Source organism: Pyxicephalus adspersus, chromosome 2 (assembly GCF_032062135.1).
Source record: "Pyxicephalus adspersus chromosome 2, UCB_Pads_2.0, whole genome shotgun sequence".
NCBI classification, from domain to species: Eukaryota; Metazoa; Chordata; class Amphibia; order Anura; family Pyxicephalidae; genus Pyxicephalus; species Pyxicephalus adspersus.
In genome coordinates, this window is record NC_092859.1 from 31,191,419 (window position 1) to 31,214,523 (window position 23,105).

General features: G+C 36.2%; 1 protein-coding gene across 2 annotated transcripts in view; it reads right to left on the reverse strand.

Moving 5' to 3' along the window:
• ATXN10 (ataxin 10) overlaps positions 1–23,105 on the reverse strand; it is a 56,089-nt gene that overhangs the window by 23,922 nt on the left and 9,062 nt on the right. For both annotated transcript variants that reach the window (XM_072400268.1, XM_072400269.1), the window contains exons 3-9: positions 22,626–22,708; positions 11,695–11,791; positions 9,582–9,746; positions 5,834–5,914; positions 4,278–4,443; positions 3,595–3,703; positions 1,625–1,794 (exon numbers count right to left, since the gene is read on the reverse strand). In XM_072400268.1, coding sequence (XP_072256369.1) covers positions 1,625–1,794; positions 3,595–3,703; positions 4,278–4,443; positions 5,834–5,914; positions 9,582–9,746; positions 11,695–11,791; positions 22,626–22,708 — 871 coding nt within the window. The remainder of the gene's footprint in view (positions 1–1,624; positions 1,795–3,594; positions 3,704–4,277; positions 4,444–5,833; positions 5,915–9,581; positions 9,747–11,694; positions 11,792–22,625; positions 22,709–23,105) is intronic.

The window sequence follows — 23,105 nt, forward strand, 5'->3', positions numbered from 1 at the left end:
TGATTAGAAGGCGATACATTGACACAGAGTGATTTTTTAGTATTTTGTTCAGAATCTTTTTTTTCTAGGTTTTTCTCCTTTAAAATTGGGTGCGTCTTATAGGCCGGAGCGTCTTATAGTCCGAAAAATACGGTATATATTTTTATTTTTTTTTTTTTTTAACAATATCAGGACATAAACAAATGCAATTTGAGGAAAACTAAGTACACCCCATTGTTTAATAGAATGTGAAACCACCTATAGCAGCTATACTTTTATTCAGTTCATTGAGATTTGCAGTTTTTGTTTTAGGAACAGCTCTCTTAAGCCACCACTACCACATTTTGATCAGGTTGAGGTCTAGACTTTGACTGGGCTGTTGCAACATCTTGACTACTTTCTTTATTAGCCATTCTATTGTATATTTGCTGGTGTCTTTATGATTATTGTCTTGTTCTATGGCCGGCCCAGTTTTGGCCAAGTGTTAGCTGTTGCACAAATGTCCTAACATTTGACTCCAAAATACTTTGGTATATAGTTCATGGTCGACTCAATGACTGCAAGGAGCCAATGTTCTGTGGCTGCAAGATGAGCCCAAATCATCTCTCCACCACTGTGCTTGACATTTGGTATGAGGTGTTTATGATTATATGAATAAATTGTTTGGTTTTCACTAAATGTGGTGCTGTGCATTATGGTTAAACATCTTCACTTTGGTCTTATCTCTTTAAAGGACATTTAACATGCTAACCGAAGACTGTAGAGTGTGAAGAATAGTTTTTTTTTTGAAATTTTTTTTTTGCAATTTCTCTGCACAGTCTGACCTTTGCTTGAACATTCAGTCCTAAGAAGATGAGATAGCGGTCTTGAATGTGTTTTTTTTTTGGTGAATACCTTTTCTCACTGTAGAATGATGGACTTCAAATTGTTTAGATATAGCCTTATACCCTTTCCCAAAATTGATGGGCAGCAACAACTACTTCTAAAAAAGTAATTGTTAATATATTTTCTTGGAAATTTGTTAACACACCCCTGAATGTTCCATACCCACAAACTGCCAAAACTTATGGTTATACAGAGGTGGTCACATTTGGTGATGATCAAATAATCAGTAGCAGTAAGATTTACAGCTGCTAATTATGTATTAATCAGTAGCAATAGATCAATTAACCAGTAGAGGGTAAGTAGCAGTTAAGAGCTCCAATCAAATGCATCATGTGCACCTCTAAGGTAAGGGTGTATTTTGACAGCCTTTGTTAAATAAATAATGACATACTGTAGTTTAATATGTCAGGTGATTTTTTTCTGAGGGTGTATTTGCTTAATTTTAAGACCTGCTAATCACCAGATGATGTTTTATTATGTCCTGATATGCAAAACTCCAGAATTAAAAGAGGGGGTGCTTTATTTTTCATGTGACTGTACACATATACATCATACATATTTGGATGATTCCAGTAAGAGCTGGCCATCTTACACATGGCACTCCCATGCACTCCCACTCCTTATACATGTCAATTCCCACCCCAACAGCATGCGTGCATATGAGTAATTCTGAAAAACTCCAAGTGCAAGAACAGTCTAACAGCTGAAAAAAAAAGCTGAAACAAAGTTTTTGTAGATGTTCACGTAAATAGTTTCTCACCTTGTCCTGGTTCTCTTTGTTTCTATAACACAAGTTTGCAATCAGACGAATAAGATGAGCTTTAAAGCCCACAACAGCATGTGTGAGGTCACTGCCCAGGCTTGCAGTATGAGTAGAGGTAAAAATGTTCTTACTTTGTTTACCAGCGAGATGCGTCAAACGTAGCGTGTCTGCAAAAAGACAAAAGATTCCAAATATCAAAATAAACATGTAAAAGCCAATCCATAAATTGAAATGAAATGTCTAGCAAGTTAAAGAAATGGATAAGGCTGAACAATTTGTGTTGAATAAAGTAGAATGAGCAGAAAAAAAGTTAAAACCCCATGTCAGGATATTTTTACTATCTGTGCCCTGTCAGGCCCAGAACAGATTCAAATTTTCTCTAACAGGAGAGCAGAAGTGTTGCACAGTCAGATGGTTTTTGATTCTTCTGTGCCTTCTTGTCTTAGTGATACACTTCCCTGCCTTTACTTTGAAGAGAAAATAGGGAAAAGAGGGAAATGTCCCAACCAGACTAACAGCTAGTAAACCCTGAGAGCAAAGTAACCATTACCTACAACATTGAAAAAGTGTGTTATTGATTTAGCCTTTAAAAGCCATTTTGCATGACAGATAATAAAGTTATAATACAGAATTCCAAACCTTCATGGGGTACTAGTATTGAGTCTTTGTAGGATATCCTAATGAGGTAAAGAAGGTTAGCAAATCAAAAAGGAATGACAGAAGTTATGGATAAGGACGGGAAGAATAGAAAGAGCAAAGCTAAAAAGGAAATGTAGGAAAAGGGAAAATGGGGAGCAACTAGGAAGGTAAAAAGAGGCGATTTTAAGGGACTGTAAAGTAAGGAAGCATCAAAACCAGGTTATAACAAACAAAATACCCTGTTCACCCACCATTTAAAACTAAACGGGATGAGGCAGGGCTAAATCCCAAATTAGGTACATATAAAGTTCCATATATTTTGTGGATTCAAGTTGCCTCCAGGGCTGTGGATCTTTCGTGATCTTAAAAGTAAATGAAACACGGAGAGGGGAGGAAGAGGGAGCATCATCCCATTATTCCTGACCAGTTGTTTATCAGTCTATCGTGACAAAATGATGAACAGGGGACCGCTGTATACATGCCAGATTTTAGCCCAAGACAAACACAACCATTTATCTCGAGAAAGAATCATCTGACGTGTGTATGAAGCTTTATGAAGACTGCACACTACTCAATTGACAATCCGAGTCAGTCATGCCAACAGTAATCAGGCATTCGTTTTAGAATTCAAAATGATCATTTTTAAGTTTAAAATCCTAAGCCTATGTTATTGTTGTTTTTTTTGTTTTATTTATTAAAGAATTGCAAACATTGAATAGCCTTAAACAAAAGACACTACATAAAAAATGAAAGCAAGGAGGTTAAATTTATTTTTATCTATGAAGTATAAAGCAGACAATTAAAATAAAGTTTATATTACTAAAAAAAAAAAAGGTATAGAAACTAAAAAAATAAACACTTTTTCTCAAATATATTTTTAATCTGGATTAAGATTATGTATGAATGTCAAAATGCATAATAACTAAATGGATAGCTTGACGTCACCCAAGTAAAATACTGACTAGGCTTTAAACTTAATTATGATTTTCAGTGAAATAAAAAAAAAATTACAGTATGTTATAATTTTCTATTACATAATAAACTTATTTAAAGTGATTTAACTTTACATTGCTTTTGATTCATACTTCGGACTCCACAGCCCTGGTGGCCTCAGAGAGAATAATTAGAACATTAGGCCAGGATGCTGTAATTCAACACTGTATTTACCTTTTGGCTTGGACAACTTCACAGATCAAGTACTGCCTTGGATAAAAGTTCCTAATAGATTATTAGGCCAATAAAAGAAACATAACCAATTTAACACACCATACAATTGTTTCTAGTATTAAAACAGTTGTGTTATATTTTCCTATATTTCATTTACTTACCAACAACTGTGTCCAATAACCCTGGACAGCTCTGTAAACAGGTCAGGTGTTCGGAGTCTGAGGTCATTTCACAGAGAATATCCAGAAGTCTGACTACAACAACAGCGTCCTGCAGAAACAGGATAATGAACCTAAACACTTTCTAAATACAGAAATATTATTGGACATTATTTATATAGCGCCGACATATTACACAGTGCTGTACATTAAAAAGGGGTTGCAAATAACAGATTGATACAAACAATAAAACAGGAGGAGAGGACCCTGCTCAGAAGAGTTTACAATCTAAGAGGAGGTTGCACACAAAAGGAGCGGGGATATAGATTAGTGGGTAAGCAGTGAGGGTTAAGAGACAGAAGAGGACAGGTAGGCAAGTTTGAAAAGATAGGTTTAAAGAACCCTTTTAAATGTGTAAAAGGTAGGAGCAAGCCGAATATGATGAGGAAGACCATTGCAGAAAGTCGGGGCAGTCCTAAAAAAGTCTTAAACCCGTGCATGTGACAACAATATGAGTGAGGAAGTCTCTAGTAGGTCATTGCAGGAGTGAACAGAGTGATTGGAGAAGTATTTTTCTATCAGGGTGAAAAGTAAGTGGGCCAAGAGTTGTGGGGAGATTTGAAGGGAAAGCACAGGAGCTTGAATTTAATGCGAAAAAAGAACATATGCTACATTGACCACCTTACCTGGTCATCACTGTGTTCAGGGGTAGCCAGTTTCAAAACAGCTTTGCACTGACTCTGAAAACATTCGGAGAGAAACTCTGCTGTCCCCTGTAAGCTTGCCAGTTCTTCCGCACTTAGCTGATTCTTGTCACTCACTTTTGACATTATCAATTCTAAAAGAACCACCCTAAGGAAACAGATTATATTGTATTACTCTGTAAATGGTATTTGAAATACTACCCAGAATAAACTGCAAAACATATGGCAAATGACAATTTCAATTAGCAACATATACACCCAAAATGTTATTTTGGGTTACTGTTTGAACCCTGGTATAAAGATTCAAGGAGCCAAGTCATTTGTGCTGCAAGCCTTTAAGGATTTCAGGTTCTCCTACTGAGAAGCCACAAGAGTAGCTTTTCAACCATCCCAACCACATATATTTTTATGTCTCAGGGTAACATTAAAAATAATTACTTCAGGGTAATTGTTGAGAAAGGTACCCCGTTATATTGGTGGCAATAAGGGAGAAGAGCCCCCTTACATTGTAGGTCAGTAGAGAAAGACCACTCTTACATTGGTGGTCTCAAGGAACAAAGTCCCCTTATAGACAGCTAAAAAAAAGTTCATTCACCCACTATTTAGGAAACCCATAGGAACTTCTTGAAGAAATCTATGATTCCATGCACTGTTTGACTAAGACTATACTCAAGGGTGCAGGCTAGAGTTTTTCTGAGGAACATTGGATTTCTCCCTGGAGACTTTTTGCATCTGATATAATATACTGTAAACAGGCCTCAAAAATGTAATTAGATGTATCACATGTTTGGTGTGATAATATTTTTCCTGATAGTTTTAACATTATAGTATTTCCCCCTGGGATAATATACATTTCATTTGAAGTTTATACTTGTTTTTATTACCAGAAATAGAAAAAGATTTGACATAATAAAATCATTATGATTTTTGACTTGATACAAAAAAGGAACCAAAGGAACTGATAGACAATTATATTCCATGTAGGATTCTTTGAATCAAATTCCCAACTTTCAATTGAAATTGATGAATTATTTATGAGATTCTTTTCAATTTTCATCCAAAAAAAAAAAAATTTAGACAGCATGGTTAGACTTCAACTGTATGACCAGAATAAGTTTAGGTGTTATTAGTCTATTTGCCAAATGGTCTACAGAGGTAGGTATTGTGATTCAAGCAATGAACAAAGATCAAGGAGTTCCAAGCTAAAAGTTTGTTTTTTGGAGCTCCATAAAGGAGGCGTAACTTTCAGTATATTGGCCTCCGCTATTTAGCTATTGGGTTGGAGTTTCCTTTTAGGTCAGCTAAACCTCACACGCAGCAATGGCGCCAACCTGGATCCTGTAATCTCACATAAAGCGATGCCAGTTTGTGGCCAACATGTAATGTTTAGCAACCCGTTTAAAACCATTACAGGCACGGAAGCGTGTACTTAGGAAACTTATGCCAGTTCTGAAACCACAATTTTTAAATGACGGCGAACAGGGTGCACATTGTGGCGGACTACATGCATCAAGTTACAATGGTTTGCATAACGTTACCTGTCAGAGTGGCTCAGACAGGCATAAATCTGTTTTAGCAGCTCTGGGTACCTCAGGAAGCGGTCTGTGACAATCAGCTGCCTGTAGGAAATGAAGAATAATCAACATTTAAGAAGAATGTCATTTAGGGTAATGTTCGCAAAGACAAGAGTCACTCTATTCAAAGCTTTTGTTGCAGTAAATACAAGATGCTTAGAAGTTAGTTTTAACTATCTACCACTTTATCTATCTAACACTGCTTAGGTTAAAACAATAGGTCTAATTACAATGGAAATGCGCATTCTTATTTCAGTCTTGGTGTCCTTTGTGCATTTCTAATAGATCAGTTTAATATAACAGCATAAACACTTTCATAAGTTTTCCTCTGTGCTTTCTAAACACAGACCAGCCAGTTATGTCTTTCACTGAGTAAGTCATACCTTGTTCTCCACAAATTTCTACAATAAGCCAGAACCAAATACCAGAACCCTGTTACTTATAGAAACTTTGTACAATAGTGGGAGCCTGTAGTGGGAGGAGCCACTGGGTCCCATCTTCAACTCTGTACTCTGCATTAGCTATATGGAGCACAAGGATTACATCACTGCTCCTTCTAAAATAGCTGGGTTTGCTAAGGCATTTACAGCACACACAGCAGAGTTATATCCTTTGTGGATATTGAAGGATTTATTATTTTATTGTAAGTTTTTGTGCACATAACTTACTTTTAAAGACAAACTCCAACCAATATAAACTAACTTTGTTTAAGCATATACACCTCAAAAACAACTTCCCTTAAAGCAGCCTTTCTTTTATACCTGGCAAATGTTCTTGTCCACACACCTGAATTATTATGACTTCTTTACTTCCAGAATTTTCAGGGAAAGTGCTGCAGATCTCATAGACCCCAGAATAGGGGCTGTGTCCCCATCTGCTCAATAATTAAACACAATCCCATGCTTTCTTTTTAAATGGCAAAGAGGAAGGCGGAGGCATGACCTCAGAGTTGGAGTCTATGAGACCTGCATAAGGAAAAGGAGGTATAACAAAGTAAGCTTATCTTGTCCACAGTTCAGCTTTAAATCATCAAGTCTTTAATTGTGCAGCAGAATTCTATATTTTCAGCGACTGTATATTTTGAATGATGGCATTGTTAAACTTTGCTATACCAACTGTTACGTAACTTTTAGTTTTACAAACTTGCTCTTCCATATTTTGTGTTTTTGTATTAAATACATATGTTTTTAAGTCAGCCACTAGACTGAGCTCTTAAAGGCTGTGTATCTAATAAAAACTGTTGAGATCAGATATCAACATTAATATTACTTTCCATCTATCTTAAAAAGATTTTGAAAGAAGTATTTTTTGATGGATATGTAAACCCGAATGGAACTGGGCAATAAAGGAGAAGTCTATCATGTCATGCCTATCTTTGTAAACATGTTTAATGTTATCCATGTGGTGACAGTCACCTTACTCTGATTTGAGACAGAGCTGTGTAAACCTCAAGACTGAATGGCAAACTGTTTTCTTAAATGTATTTCTTCTGTAAACTTTGGTCTGGAGGTTAGCTTTATTAATAATTAAAAGGAGTCATGTGCCAAATACAATAAACTTAAATCTACTGATCACTGCTACAGGTGTGCTAAGGCACTAGCGATTCTACAAACAAAACATCTGCCCTGCTGTGTACAAGAAACTGGCTTTTTTTAAAGCTCATTCATTTAACTATGCCACTTTGTACAGATTTATTGTCTTGGAACGATATAAAGCTGAGAAGCAGAATCGTTTGTAAAGCCAACATTTTATTTTGTGGCTTAATGAGTAACTAGAATATAAAAGCCACTTGTGGTGGGGCTCAGAGGAAACACGCACAAGTGGTCCAGAAGCTGGAGATAAGCCGCTCTGATCTACCATTTAATACACCAGGATTAATATTCTTTCATAGATAAATGCTAGGTTCTGCCGCCTGTGAGGTTTCTAGGAGCTTTGAACTCTGTTTCAGCTATAAACAACTAATGGAAAATTATAATGAAAACACAAGCTGCTCTATTCTGTAGAGGACTTTGGTAACAAGCACAAAAGAAAGTCCTATAAATCTTTAGTTAAGTAAGCAGAATTAAAGGGAACCTGTCACAGAATAGCATAGAAAGATAGCATGTTATTTAGGGTACAGCTATCTTTTAAGGCAGAAGTCAAGAGAACATACATTGTGCCTAAGCAAAACACCCAGTTCATGCCTACCCAGTACACAAAAAATAAATAAATAAATAAAATTGTTTTTTGAAAGCTAGTATCAGTTGAAGGTTCCACCCCCAACACTCACATGCAGATCTCTGAAGCTTCAAAACCACTACCATTTTTATGTGGTGCCACTATTACAGCCCAAATGAACTTTACTTAGATTGGGGCCGAGATTTCAATCCAGTACAAAATACTTATTTCAACACAATTACAAAAAAAAGTAAAGCACATTAATTAGCGGTAAAGATTGCTACAGATCAAAACAATGTCTCAACTTCTATTTTTATGCAGCTGCTACACCACTGTTAATCACACTCCACACATGCAGATGGAAGGAAAGAACTAAGGGACCTCTGATAAACACTAAAGAGAAGAGGAAAGCTTAAGGGGACTCATTGTCTCCACTTACATTGAGCATGTGAGTACTTGATTTCTAGGCTGGCATCCAGTTTGGTACAATACAACCATTGTCCACACCTTAACTTCAAAAATGGCTGAGAGGCGTTAGCGGGGTGTACATCTGTATGGCACGCTCGCCAAGTGCACAGAACTGGCTCCCATTAAAAGGATGTGGAGATCTGGAAGTCCAGCCATGACTGTGATTATAACGGTCATGGAACAAGAACGTTCTCTCTCGATTCTTTTTGTGTTTGAAGTGGGAGGATTCTGTACTGCAAGCCATTCATTCAGGGAAAACCTTCGCTTGCATGTAATTCATCATTTCTTTTTCATCTTGGTAAAGGTATTTCATAGGACCAACTGGAGGTCCCTGGAGTAAAAAGGATTAGGGCTACATTCTTTTGAAGCAGGTCTACCCAAACAAAACACAAAGCAGCATGAGGGAAAAACAGTGGGATTTGCATCTAGGCCATAAAGCTGCTTTATTGAAAAAGATATTCCTTATTAGCATTATATTATTTGAAGCTATAAGTCTTAAACTGAATTGTAATAGCCACCAGTCTCAAAAAAAAAAAAAAAAAAAACACACATACTTTCATTACGTTGTTACAATTTTAGCGAGTTTTATGTCTGAACTGAAAGGTTCACTTTAAAGTGATCCTTGTCTATGGAAGTTTCTTTAAAAGCCTATACTTGAAGTTTAGATCACCTGGTTCAGCACAGCACAGATTTCTGTGTCATGTAGCAAGAGGTCGGCAAAAAGAAACCACCCAAAAGTGTTCAGCAGAATAAAGGTCAGGACAGGAGCTCTGTGCATGTCACTCACATTCTCCACACCAAACTCATAAAACCATGACAATATACAGATGGTGCAGTACCAATCTCCAGCTAAAACAGAAAATTGTCCTCCCCAAACTGTTACCAAATGTCTTTGTATGCTGTAGCACAAACAGTACCCTTCACTGAATACATCAGAACTCAATAATGTGGAGTGGTATTCACATACCTTTGGCCCTAGTTTAGGACAATGAAAAGGTCATAACAAAGTGATTTTAAAAAAGTGACGATGAAGCTTAAGAAAATGTTATAACATAAGGAAAGTTTATGGTTAGCAAGAAACACATACAACCAGTCAGTATTTGGCCTCTTCGTGTAGGATGTGATTACACTAACAGCAATCTGGAGATTCGCAGGCACCATGAAGTCCGCCATTTTGTCTTCCCCTATACAAGTGAAAAGCACCATGGAACCATATGTAGAAACTTTTTCATCTTCATGTGTCAAGCAGCTTCTGTAACAGAAATCGATAAAATATGATATTTAGGAATAACTCCACTATGCCTCACATACAGTTATGTGAAAAAGTATATTTTAATTGACTTTTCAACATATTTAAATAGGCAAACATTAGGTATTTATTCAAACATACCTTTAGAAAAGGGTGATATACTTAAAAAAAACAAAAAAAAAAACTAAATATTTCCTTTTCATTCTTTTATTTAACAAAATTATTAGATGTCAGAGGGTACTGTGAAAAAATAGGAATATCAGTGGATACATAGGCTACAGTTCCACCTCTATTTTTTGTATACATTTTCCTAAACTATCTTGACATTTCATGCATTCACGCATGTTCCATTTCTGACCACTCTTACATGCAAATCTAGGTTTAGGTTATAGCAAAACAATCATACCACAATCATACCAACTGATTGACAAAGAAATATCAATACCAGGATCTATTTTACCCTCTGCGAGGACAGCAGTAGTTGCCATGCTTGTTTAGAAACATACCTTGTGATTATCATGAATGGACATGGTTGTGATCCAATTGTTATTGTAGAAAACATGATCTTAAAACTAAAATTGCATACTGTCCAATTAGTCCTAAAATAAAAAGCTAGTTTACAGATTGCAGATGTCTAGGTGTTATGGTAAGGTTTGTACCAGATTGATAAAAGCTTGGTTTAGTACCAATAATGTCTCACCAATACAATGTCTTACAAACATACATTTTCTTTTCATGTGGTAATCATATTGTAACTCATCTTTTAGCTGGTGTCCTTAAAATGTAAGATGTTGATAAAGGATTATCAATGGTCAGCATCGGATAAGGACTGACCACTGTCTGCAGTCTTGTGAAATTTAAAATGGCTCAATGTCTATTCTGGACTTTCCACCAGAAATTGCAAAATGCAATGTGTCTGACTATCTGCCAAAGCCATCAGATCTGAACAAGATGGAGCTCCATGGAATTGCAACATACTCTTATAACATCAAGTTATTTTGTTATTGCATGGTAACATCTATCTTGTCTTATATAATAAATAATATACTTTTTATTTTTTTCCTGCAAGTCTCTGTGTTATCTTTCTCTGTACACCTCAAAATAAAGCCAAAAATATTCATATTATTGATATATTATTCATGTCACTCTTCATAGACACATCCTATCTGTGATATAATATTAACTATGGAGAAATAACACCAGTCTTCATTCAATAAAGAGTAACATGGGAGGCGAAACACCCATCTTTCCTTTCCAAATATGCTGCTTCAATTTTCCATTAGTGCTGGCCCTGTGTGATCCAGGTACTTGATCTCGTCTAATGAAATGTATTAATGTGTTAACACTGGCTGATCTTACCTTCACCAGAGATTCTATGTCCTAGTGCCTATGCCTATAGATCTGTAGTCAGCTAAAAGAACCTAGAATTTTCTAAAAAAAAGGGCAAATATTTTATCCCTGATGACATAAGAAAGCTATTCACTTATTTTGGAATCATCTGTTCTTAAAGGGTAAAGTTAAATCTCCCTAACAGGACAAAGATAGAAGAAAAAATTTTCATCTTAACCCCTTGCTACCAAAAGAAAGTTTTGATTTTACATACACTTTAGGAAATACCCCAATTAATGGCAAAACAGGAACTATGACAGGTATAGAAAAGCTCATGAAAAATACAAAGATCGCAGTGAATTTTATCACACTAAACAAGATCTATTCAGATCATACACCCAGCATTTTGTCTGCCCATTTTGAACCACAGCAGGATACAGATAATACTTATCATTATCAAGATCACTTGTGCTCATTATACAGCTTACCTCCAAACATAGAAAGCAAATAAATCTTATCAGTAGAGGAACACTTGGATTACAAGTTGCGCCCGCCACAAAATTGCTAATTATAAGACAGGGATTTAGTGCGCTAGATGGAAAACGGGCTTGTTCAGACTTACAGGAAGAGCTGTGGAAAAGCGTGGTTCCAGATTCTATTCTGGGAACCCTGGTTCCCTCCTGCGACATTGCCAAGAAATTGCAGGCCGCAGCGGAATGCTGAAAAGGCAACAGGACAAATTATTTCATTAAAACGGGAATAAAAAGTCTGATGCAGTTACGTGCCTACACCAAGAACAAGCTTTCAAGAAGAAATTTTCAGACATTAGTTATATATTTAGGCAAAAAAACAAGGCTTACATTTGCAGTTTACCAAAGCTTGGACACCAATGAATTTGAGACAATGGGTTCAAACTTTAGAAAGAATTTTAAACTTTTTGTATCAATTTATAGTATACCATTGATATCCAAGTCGTTTTGTAATTTATTATTACAAAATATCACCCTTTCATTCAACCTACAACCACTCTAACTTTAGGCAAAAAATGTATTGAAATTTGGCAGCCACCCATTGCCCTCCATATTATTAGGGACCCAATGTTCATTTAGTCTGGAGGGGAATTGTTAAAAAAAAAAAATTATAACCTACCCTATTCCTTGCATTCAACCCCATCCCACCCCCTCGGTACGATTCAGGTATACAGGACGGGTCCCACTAAAGTTCCATTAGGTTTGCATGATCAGACAGACCATTATTGCAGAAATAGAAAGGCGATGTCCATTCTGCAATAATGCATCTTACTGGCCTGATCTCTCTGGGTTTCTGGCCTAAAAGGTGAGCTGCGAATGGAGCTTTGGTGGCCATGGAAGCCTGGCAATTTAGGCTTCCCTTGCGTGTGCCGGGAGGAATGAGTTACATCATTACGGCATGGCCAATCAAGATGGCTGAAGATGGTACAGAAGAAGAAGCAGAGGAGGATGATGTTGGTGCCCTGCACTGGTAAGTTGTGTAGATTTATTTCTGCTTTAAGTCAATTGAACATTTTCTGGTAGTTTTCTTGTCTCTGGAGAGCACCTACAGCACTAAATGGACCAAATGACATTAAAAGAAAATTGTGATAATTAAAAAATGAAGAAAACAGGTACAAGTTCTTTAAATTATCATTTTATGGAGTGGAGTTATTTAATATTTTAGTGATTGACAAGCGAGTTAGTAACCCACTCTACTCTACAGTGAATCGTGTAATTACAAATATATGCACTCATAGGGATCTGTTTATAAAGCAGTGAATCAGACATTCACTAAAGCATTCCCTGATCAATCTCTGTAATTAAAATACATGTACCTGGAAGATTATCAGTGAGTGTGTTTTGGTGAATGTCAGATTCACTGCTTTATAAATAGACCCCTTCGTTGTATCCTGTTTTTATCTTCCACAATCAAGAAACAAAGTGGTTGCGACAACAAGCAACACAAACCAATGACCCAAGCAAAATCAATACAAATTTAGGTAGTGAGCTAATCGACCACCAGTAACAATGCTGCTCACTGCTTTGCTGTAATATATGCTGCACTAACATAATCTAGTACAAAGAGTCCCAATAACAGCAGAAAGTGATGATTGCTTTAGAAGACACCTTCACACACAACTACAGTCCCTGTCTTAAAGACATTTCAAATGTTCTCCAGGTACAAAACACTATACTTCCCAGTCTCCAAAGCAATAGAAATTATCAGTTTGTGGTCTCCAAAACATCCCATCTTACATGATTTTAGCAACAAAAGTTTGATGGAATATTGCTGTTATTCATTTTTAAGTGATATTCGGGTTGATTTTGACTTTAACTGGATTACAAACAGCAACAAATTAGTAAAAGACAAATACTTAACTCAGTCTTAATATGCAAGGACCATAGGTTCAGTACTTTGTTTTGTTTCATTGTAATTACACTTCAGTATTTAATCTGTTTTTAATGGAATTATTGTCCATTAAATACATATTCCTTTTCTGCTGCCATCCTATAATTTTGGTCATGGTTTACCAGCAGGATAAAATTAGGTGCTTCTACCACACACAGTTTTTATTTTCCTTTATTTGAAATTAAAATAACACGACCCATTTCTCTAAAAGGATTAAATTTCACACCAACAATGATCAACATAACTAGACATACAGTTTGCTGTACTACAAAGGTCCAGATGTGGTGTTTTGTTCCTGGGTTTGGAACAAAAAAAATCTGCCGACACTATTCAGACAGAAAAAGGGATTCACAGTGGTGATGACCTTAGTAAAATGTTAGTTTTATTGCTTTTATGATGATCCAGTGGCTTTAGGACATTGAAGCATTGATCCAACATTCTACCTAAGGCGTCAGAACTACAGCCCTCCAATTAGCAGGGATTGTGGGATTTGCCATATTCAGGTTTTAAATCTAAGGCAATCAGGGCAATTAAAGCAGCTCACAACCAAGTATCACTGTTCCAGGCAGATACGTGCACCGCCATAAGGGTGCTGTGCCCTTTGCAAACTTTAGGGGGACACATTTACACTAGGCAGGCCTGTTGCATAAACATACATTCAATGCCACCACTCTGCACCATCATATGTAGTCTGCCTTATCGAACATTACCACAATAGTGTGTATAGGCCCCTAAGAAAGTTGAAATCTGTGCAAGAATTTACTTTTGATGGTTGAGAACAACCGTAATAAGCCTTATAATAAACACTTTATTACTCTGCATTCTAATATTTGTCTGCAGTGAATATAAAAATGGATCCAGCAAGTTTACCAAGAAAAACAGTTACATATTAGACATGCTGCCACCCACTTGGAAAATCCTAAGATTGATGTATGATTGACCAGCAGTGTGGAACTCCGGGGTAGTCAGTAGGGATTTCCGCATGCCGAAACCATCAATTGTGCTAATCCCACCCACACCACCACTTACAGGAAGCCACTGTGCTGTCCATCACGCCTCATAAAGGAAAATTACAGCTCTAGCTGGGCTAATCCTCAATTTTACAACATGTATAAATAGATGGAGAGGTTTCCATACCTTGACAGCATGTTAGAGATTTCAGATCGATGTGTGGTTTTCCACCCACGTGCTGGAAGAATTACTGATACATCACTTCTTAGTTAACTTTCTGGACACAGACTCAAAAACTCATTCAGAATAAAAGGAAATGTTGAAAGAAAATTTTGTGCCATGCAGTTACACAAAAGGATGTATTTAAAAATACTGGAAATTTATAAAAAGCCCAGTAATGAATTTAGGAAAAAATGTTTTTTACCTACAATTGGTTAACTAGGTACAATACTCATTAGTCTTTGCATTAGCTCCTGTACTCCAATGAACAAGAGAATAGTTAAAAAGACAATCTAATGAAAAAAAAAATACTGTCAGGGTTCTTCTCCCTTAGCCACCTCTCGTTGCCCATCCTACAGACTGGACATTAAAGAATTAGCACACCAATTGTGTCGTACAATCTAGGCTCTTCTACTAAATACATATCCTGCTGTAAAATATACAGCACCCTGCAAAAGCCCAAACAGGAAAAGCAAGACATAAAGAAAATAAATGACATATACCTCTGGATTAAATTAAAGTTGTGACACTGGATTTTTAGTTTCATAACCCTTGATTATGTCTTTTTTTTTTTTTTTACCATGATTGGAATTCCCTTGTTTTTGACAGGTACTGTACTGAGAGGCATTAAAATTCATTTAGGCATCTATGCTAAAGGGTCGGCCTTTAGGCATATAAGGTGTTAAGGATTTGGTAAGAAAAATAAATAATTTTAGGGTATAAGGTGAATGATCTTTTACTATGTATAACCCAACCCCATATATCAATGCCATCCATTAAGAATTCCAGGCATTTAGAGCTCTGCACAAATTCAAAGCACATTACTTTAAATCACCTAGCTCAGGAAAATGCCAACCACCTTAAAGATGAAAATCATCACATTTGACATTTGATTTGATCACAGTTCATAATTCTCATGGCTAGAAGGAAAAGGCATTCTCAAAACGGAAGTACCTTCCAGTTTCCTGTACATCTTCTAAACTCTTAAACATTTTACAATAAATTGCCCCAAAAAAATGTATCTGGTAACTCTCCAACTCAGACTTAGCCCCAGAATTTTATTGATACCAAAATCATCAGTCACTTTTTTATGACTGGCAATATGGTCATTCTTCACTATTCGAGTTCCCAGCAAATCCCTTGTTTAGACGACTCTATTATGCATAAATAAATACCTGACAGCAGAAATTCAGGACACAAAAACTTGCACTGCTTGGATAATTTTGAAAATCCCAGGAGTTTTGCAATATCTTTTTCACTTAACTCACCAGTATTTACTAGAATATTATGGCAAAGTCAGTGGAGAGAACATCTCCCTCTCACCCCATCATGTCTCCCCTTCAACACTGTTCTCTTATTCGCCACCCAGATTCTTTCTTTCACTTCTAAACGATCAAACACTCCTGTCCACTTATATACACAATATCATCCATTCATTCCCTCCCCTCAAATCACTATCCCTAGATGCCTGTTACCATTACAGACATCTGAATATTTCCTATGCCATATATTCTTCATCCATAGAAACAACCCTAAATATTCAAATATATTTCCTGATCTCGTCTTGTTAAAAAATAAAGACACAAACATGCAATGGTATATTATGCTTAGTTTCTTTTGTTAAACAGAGAAATGCAATAAATGAAAATAATCTGTTCCGAGGAACAATAAGTAATACATCATCTTTTTAATTTTAGATTATTGTACAAATCTATGATCATTTCTCAATCAAGTAACCTTCTGTTTAGATCAAATGTAAGTTAGTACCTGAATTTATAGGAATAATTACAGTTATTTCGTTCTCATAACTATACTTCTCCACTCCTATCAGACCTTATTCACGCAGTCAGGAAGGACCCAGATGTCTTATATGATTTTCATTTAACTATCCTGGTATCACCAATCTGAACCAAATTCTGCTGACACTGTAAGTCACTTCAATTACTAATAACACATATACAGTAATATTAAGAAGATGCTATTTAAAGCCCTATTTTCATATGCTACAACTAATTACTAAGTTAAGAATACTTGCTTCTGATTATTGTAGCCTGTTGCACAATTCTCCGTATCCCCTGAAGAAGCCAATCAGGCGAAACACGTCGGGAAAAAGACTTGGCGCTTTCTGTGCAACTTGAATTTTGTTAAAAATGAGCACACCATAATTGTGTAATATTTTCCTAAACATTTTTTATAGAAACTTGTGTAGCCTCCCTTTCTCTCTTCTTATCCTTGAAGGATCCTCAGGATTCCTTTTGGTGACCTAAAGTCTATTTTTAAGGCAATATGAAAGCCAGAGGGATAGACAATTTTTCTATGTGTGCAGTCTGGCCATCCAAAGCTGGAAATCATTGTAAATTTTCCACTCCACAAGGGAGTAAGGGATTCTTTTCCTAAACCTGACTATTAAATCTCAACTTGAGTGGGTTTGTGGGCTTTCTTGCTTACTACCTTTTTAATGTCAGAGATGGCTTACCAATTTTCTTAAAGGTGTAATGATCGCCAGATGCGTGTCTGCGTGAACAGAATAGCTATAATGAAAATTATATTTGCCTTTATTCAGTGGATCCAGCGCAGAACTGTGCTATGTGTTAAAACCCTTGTGTGATTTTTTTTTTTTAAACTGGTCTTTTTCATTGCTTTTAGGTCTTTGAATTATGATTAGTGAGATCTCCTAAATGTTTTCCTACTCTCCCATGTTGAAGCAGTGGTGGATTTTTCATGTACCTGTACAGTCAAATGTTCTTTTTACCCCAATGTCTTTGACTCCTACCCTAAAATACACACGCTTCTCTATCTCTTGCATCCAATTATATATACAGACAAGGGGCTGCCAATAATGGTTCTATGTCAGATGACTTAGGCTGGTAATAGTTGAAGCATAACGCGTTACTTTTCCAGTCAATGGTGGAAAGCAGTGAGATACATGGTAATTTTGCGAGGTGAGACTTAGGAGAAAAGAAAAGGCAGCAAGTGAGTGTGCAGTTACTACTTGAAAATATTTTCTGCTTTAGTTTAGAGAGGAACTGGCAAGGATTTTTTTTATAGTACATGGTAAACACTTTCACTCCTTATTTATTCACTTTTGCTCCAATAACTATACTTTTGAAATAATTTTGGTATATTTATTTGATAAAGACATAAAAAGTAGTGTGTTAGAACATACAAAGCATCACAACTTAGAAGCAGGATTTTGTAGTGCTAACACAATTTCTGTACTAGGTGATAAAGCTATTTGTCAATACATACAGTAAAGGTGAAAGCTCTCCTGTTCTTTAAAACTAAAGTTAGTGATTGTTTCCAGTAGCAAAAAGTACAATTGGGCACCATACAGACTGTGCAGGTTGCATCCTTCCTCATAAGTAGCAGAAGCAGACATTAACTGACGGATGACTTGCCAGATCACTTAGAAAAATCAGGGGACAGTTGAACAGACTACATTTTTAGTGATATTTGTAAACATTGTTCTTGGGTGATAAAAATCAAGCATCTGTATGCAGCTCTAGTCATTGAAACAGGTGCCCACATTGAAGGATCACCCATCTACCACTGTTCTGGTGAAACCATAAAATATTGGATTATACATAATTTTCTGAGTCAGGGACTATGGTTCTTAGGATAAACAAATGATACATTGCCCCAATTTGGGGGGAAAAAACAGGAATAATACAGTATTGTAACTAGTGACAGGATTGCCAGTACGCCACAGAACATAAGAAGAGCGCCAGGGGAATAAATAAATTCAAGGATGACAATTAAAGCTATACAGAAGCTGTGTCTTCTAACACAATTTTTAACAACACATTTTAAAAAGGCAAAGACTTAAACACAAAAAGGAAAAAATTACGCTTATTTCTTTTTTTTGTGAGCTCCTAGAAAAGGTAAAGTATCCAAGTCACTCTGAAAAGCCAAAAACAGCATCAATAACTCAAGAATAAACAACATAAAAACATGGTTAAACTTATATTAAATTTTGATGAGTATAATATATTTGTCACACTCCCATAATTTTTTCCTTAAAAAAATAATATAAATAGTCTTCTGACAGAGTAATTACAGCTTTGTCTTCTGAGGCAGCGAAGCAGACCTGGCTCCTCTACTGCAATTCTTTAAAAAATATATTGTATGAAAGAAAGGGAAAAATGGACATGAAATCGGTTGTGGAAGCATTCCGATATGGAAATGGATTTGAAGGACTGAAATTCAACTTGTAGTATGTTCTTGGCACACTGGTAAGGCAAAGTGTAGGCCTGTGATAAATTAGACCGAGGAGTTTGTCCACCATACTACCCTAAACCAGATCACGTGGATACAGCCTTTAGAAGTTTGTTAATATGGGGCTTAAGCCTTTAGAAGTAGTGCCAGTTTACATCAACTACCGTGAGTTCAGCAGGAGTACAACTAGTTTGAATGGGGCTGAAAACCCACAAAGTCATCAGTTTACAGCAGATACATTTCACACTGGCCAAGTCTTGAAGGTCTTTTATGCTCTTGGACATTTGGTTGGACTTACATATTTTATAAATGAAAAATAGTTACCTACAAACACATACGCCTTTTAGGGTGAAAAAAAAACATACATAATAATTGTAAATACTGGTGCCCTGTGTGTATTTCTTCCAGATCTGTGCAATCATTTAGTATGATAGAACCCCTACACTGTACTCTACACACATTTTCCTATGTGCATGATCACTAGTCTTGCAAGCATCCCCCTGTAGTTTTCAGCAGGCAGTCTACAGTGGGTAGGACCTTCTGAACTTTACACACAGCGCTGGAAAACTGTAATGACGCAACCCTCCTTTACAAGGTAATTTGAAGGTTTACAAACATTTGTTGCACATAAAGTTGACTTATGTCTATAGTGTGATGATTGGCAAATGCACTAATCTAGCCACTAATCTTTTGCTAAACTGTGTATGAGTTATATATTAAAATGGAGTTCAGACTTAAAGCACCCCTGTGACTTACCTCTAGAAGATGAATGCACCTCCACTGAACCTGTGAAATATTACCCTAAGATCTCCTGGAAAAGCAGAACTTCTGGAAGTGTGCACCCCCTGGTCCCCCCAAAGCTATCACTGGTTGCACCTGCTGACCACTATGTACTACAGTATCCTGAACGGTAAGGATAGCAAAGAAGCTGAGGGTGGCAGGAAAAGTAGATATTTATAATCTTTTAGGGTTGCCTTGTTAACATCAAATTCTAAAGTAAACCTGTTTTAACCATTATTATTTATAATATTTAATATTATTATTATTATTATTATTATTAAGAAAAAAGAGCAATAGGCAAGTACCCACAGATACTTTAAAATAGTCAGCCATTTGAGCAATCCAGAAATATGTGAACTCGCTATTGGTCCCATGACATGTAAGGCTCACTGTCCAGGAAAGGCAGAACTTAGGTGATCGATTAACAATACTCTGTCACTGATCTGAAACAAGTAAAAAGTTAAATTAGTTTCAGAGACTACCCAGCATACTTGCTTTGGGCCAGTGTCTTAGTAAAAAGTGATAATAAGGAGGAAAATAATAGGACAGATGTGAAATTTGTAACACAAGTCAGAATAGCAGATAAAACTTTTAGATAGTTAAAAGTTCCATGGACATCCAACCACTCAATACAAGAATTGTTTTAATAGCATTTAGTTTCTCACAAGATTTTTTTGTTTTTTTATTTGTATTTTGGATCTGGTTGTTGTATTTTACAGCAATTATGTAACTCGATAATGTATCTGTGCCATTGTTCCTGTACTTTCATATACTATTGTTGAGTTAGATATTGATTTTAAATGTATTCATTCTTAATACAAATCTTCCTTTACTGTGGGAAGTGTCCACTAATGTAAATCCAAAAACATTTTGGCTAGTGACAAGTTAAACAAATTTGAGTTAAAAGTAAACTTTTGAAAAGGAAGTATGGAGGCTGCAATGAAAAACCACAGCAACCTACATGCCTATTCTTCAGCTCAAGAATTCAAGATATCAAAGACTGATAAAGCCAGGCTAACCACATTTACAAAAGGTGGTTAGCAGTGGCAGTCCCCTTCATTATTACAAGTTTTCCTAAAAGCTTAGTTTAAAAAAAAAAAAAATACAAACTAATGCTGTTCTTCATATTCACTACAGCTGAATAAAACGTAATTTAGTGGGAAACATGCAAGTAACTGATGTGAAAACCTGAATTATCAGTTGTTCTGCAATGCAGATAGTACATGTTTAGTACATGTTTAGATGTTACAGTGTTTAGAGGTTTAGATCTCAGGAATGGATATACAGAAATGTATACATATAAAATATATACATATTCTATAGTATATTCATTTGTGTATTTGGTGGTTTGCCTGGGGTTCGGCTTTAAGGGCTTTTTTTTTTAACATATATATTACTTTTCCAGGGACTGTCCTTTAATTTGCCTTTGTTCTGAAGACAAAGCCTAAGTCAACAGAATCTGAAAGGGAACGACAGATTTAAGTTAAAAGAAACAGCTATTAGGACTGGAGAACAGTGAAAAGCTGGCTTTAATTTTCTATAACTAATAAATCACTGCCTCTTTAATGATAATGCTGCTGCTCGCCTCAGAGTGACCTAGACGGGAATATATACTTGCATTCAACCGCAGATCTAGATATATTGCCAACGACTGCACACAGCACTTCCCTGCGTCCTCCATGCTATGGTACATACTGAACTTCCTCTGGTAATTATAAGGCCACAATATAAGCGGTCCACAGGGAGATGGAAGAAAAATTTTTTTCATTACTTGTTGTCGTGGTCACTAAACTTTACCTGACCAAACTATTTACTGGGGAAAACGTACAAAGTCACTCCATTAAAAATAATCAAACTGCAAACTTTGAAGCATAGCTGACAATTAATATGTAGTTTTTGTACATCAGTGATGTGATTGTACACAATAAACATTCTTATTTTAAATTACATGAAAAATGGAGCTAAAAGAAGGTTTTGTAGGCCAGGATTTACAAAGAATGTTTTGTTGGTTTATACAGCATTTCTTTGGTAAAAAAAAATGGTAGTTATATATATATACAATGTGGTATAATCAAATCAAAACCCAGGTAAACAGATATATATAAAGGTTGAATTTGTATATGGATCAGTTTTACCTGTGACAGGATTTGTATGGATACAGTTCTGTCTGGTCAGAGCAGAAATGTTGATTGTTCTCTGCTGCATTTAGCTAAAAGTAAGGCTACATACACACGTCCAGACAAGAATCTGGTGTGTATACAGCACTCGTCATAATAAAAGTGAAGAGTGCACCCAGGTTGCCGTTCTACCCCCTTCCCTACCCATAGAGCAGAACTGCGTTGCATGTACAGTGCTCATTCGTGCATTGTTCATGATCGAGAAAGATACTTTACGATGACAATTATTGCACGTGTGTACGCAGCTTAACAGTTCATTTCAAATTATCAGATTGTTGAGTGATCTTTCTGTTACTCTATGCACTTCTAGTGTATTCAATTAGATAAAATTAGCCATAAGGATTACCATTGAACCTAGTCATACTTGTGACAACTTCAAATTTCATGTTCCATCCACCAGGAATTACAAAACATGACTGTAAGTAACTGAAATTAGATGATAATTTTTTTTAAGCTACATACACACACTAGATAATTGTTGACCGAGACAAATGATCTTCATCTAGCATGTGTACAGGTGATCCCTGACATCATTTAGCAACACAACATATGATTAACCAGGGACGACCTTTTTCAATTTCCTATAGGTTAGGACGCAGCCACGTGACTCCTGCTCGTCCTCCCCTCCATATAAAATAAATAGAGATGTGTCTAAACCATTCGTTGGTTCTATTGTCACTAGAAACACTCACAAAAGATCATTCCCAATGACAGAAATGTGTACATCATTTCAACGTATGACCGGCGTATAACTTCTTTAACCATAATAAATTTTCATCAATATACATACCTACTAAACATGACTCCGAACAATTGCTTGAAGAGCTAAAAGCCTTGATAAGCGATATAGTCTCCTCAATTATTCCCACACTTCTGTTAAAAACATAAAAAGAAAAAAAGGGAGCCATTATAGAAATAAACATAGGATACACTGCAGTCAAAACTGTAAATAAAGCATTGAGATACAGACAGGTCCAAAGTACAGTCCATTATATCAGCATTTAAGGATTTTTTTTGAGCACCAGTCTTCCCCCCACCCCCCCACAAGGGAATGTTTGAGGGAATGTCAGGGTCACTGTTTTATAAATAGAGCCCTGTCCCTGTCTTCTGCCATAAAGCACTTTTCCCTTCTACTACATAGATATATACACATTATATACACATATACACACACATACACACCCACACACAGTGTATTTACCCTTTTTACAAAAGTCAAGACAATGTCGCTCGCATTCATATATGGGCAATACTTCTGTAGTCAACCAAT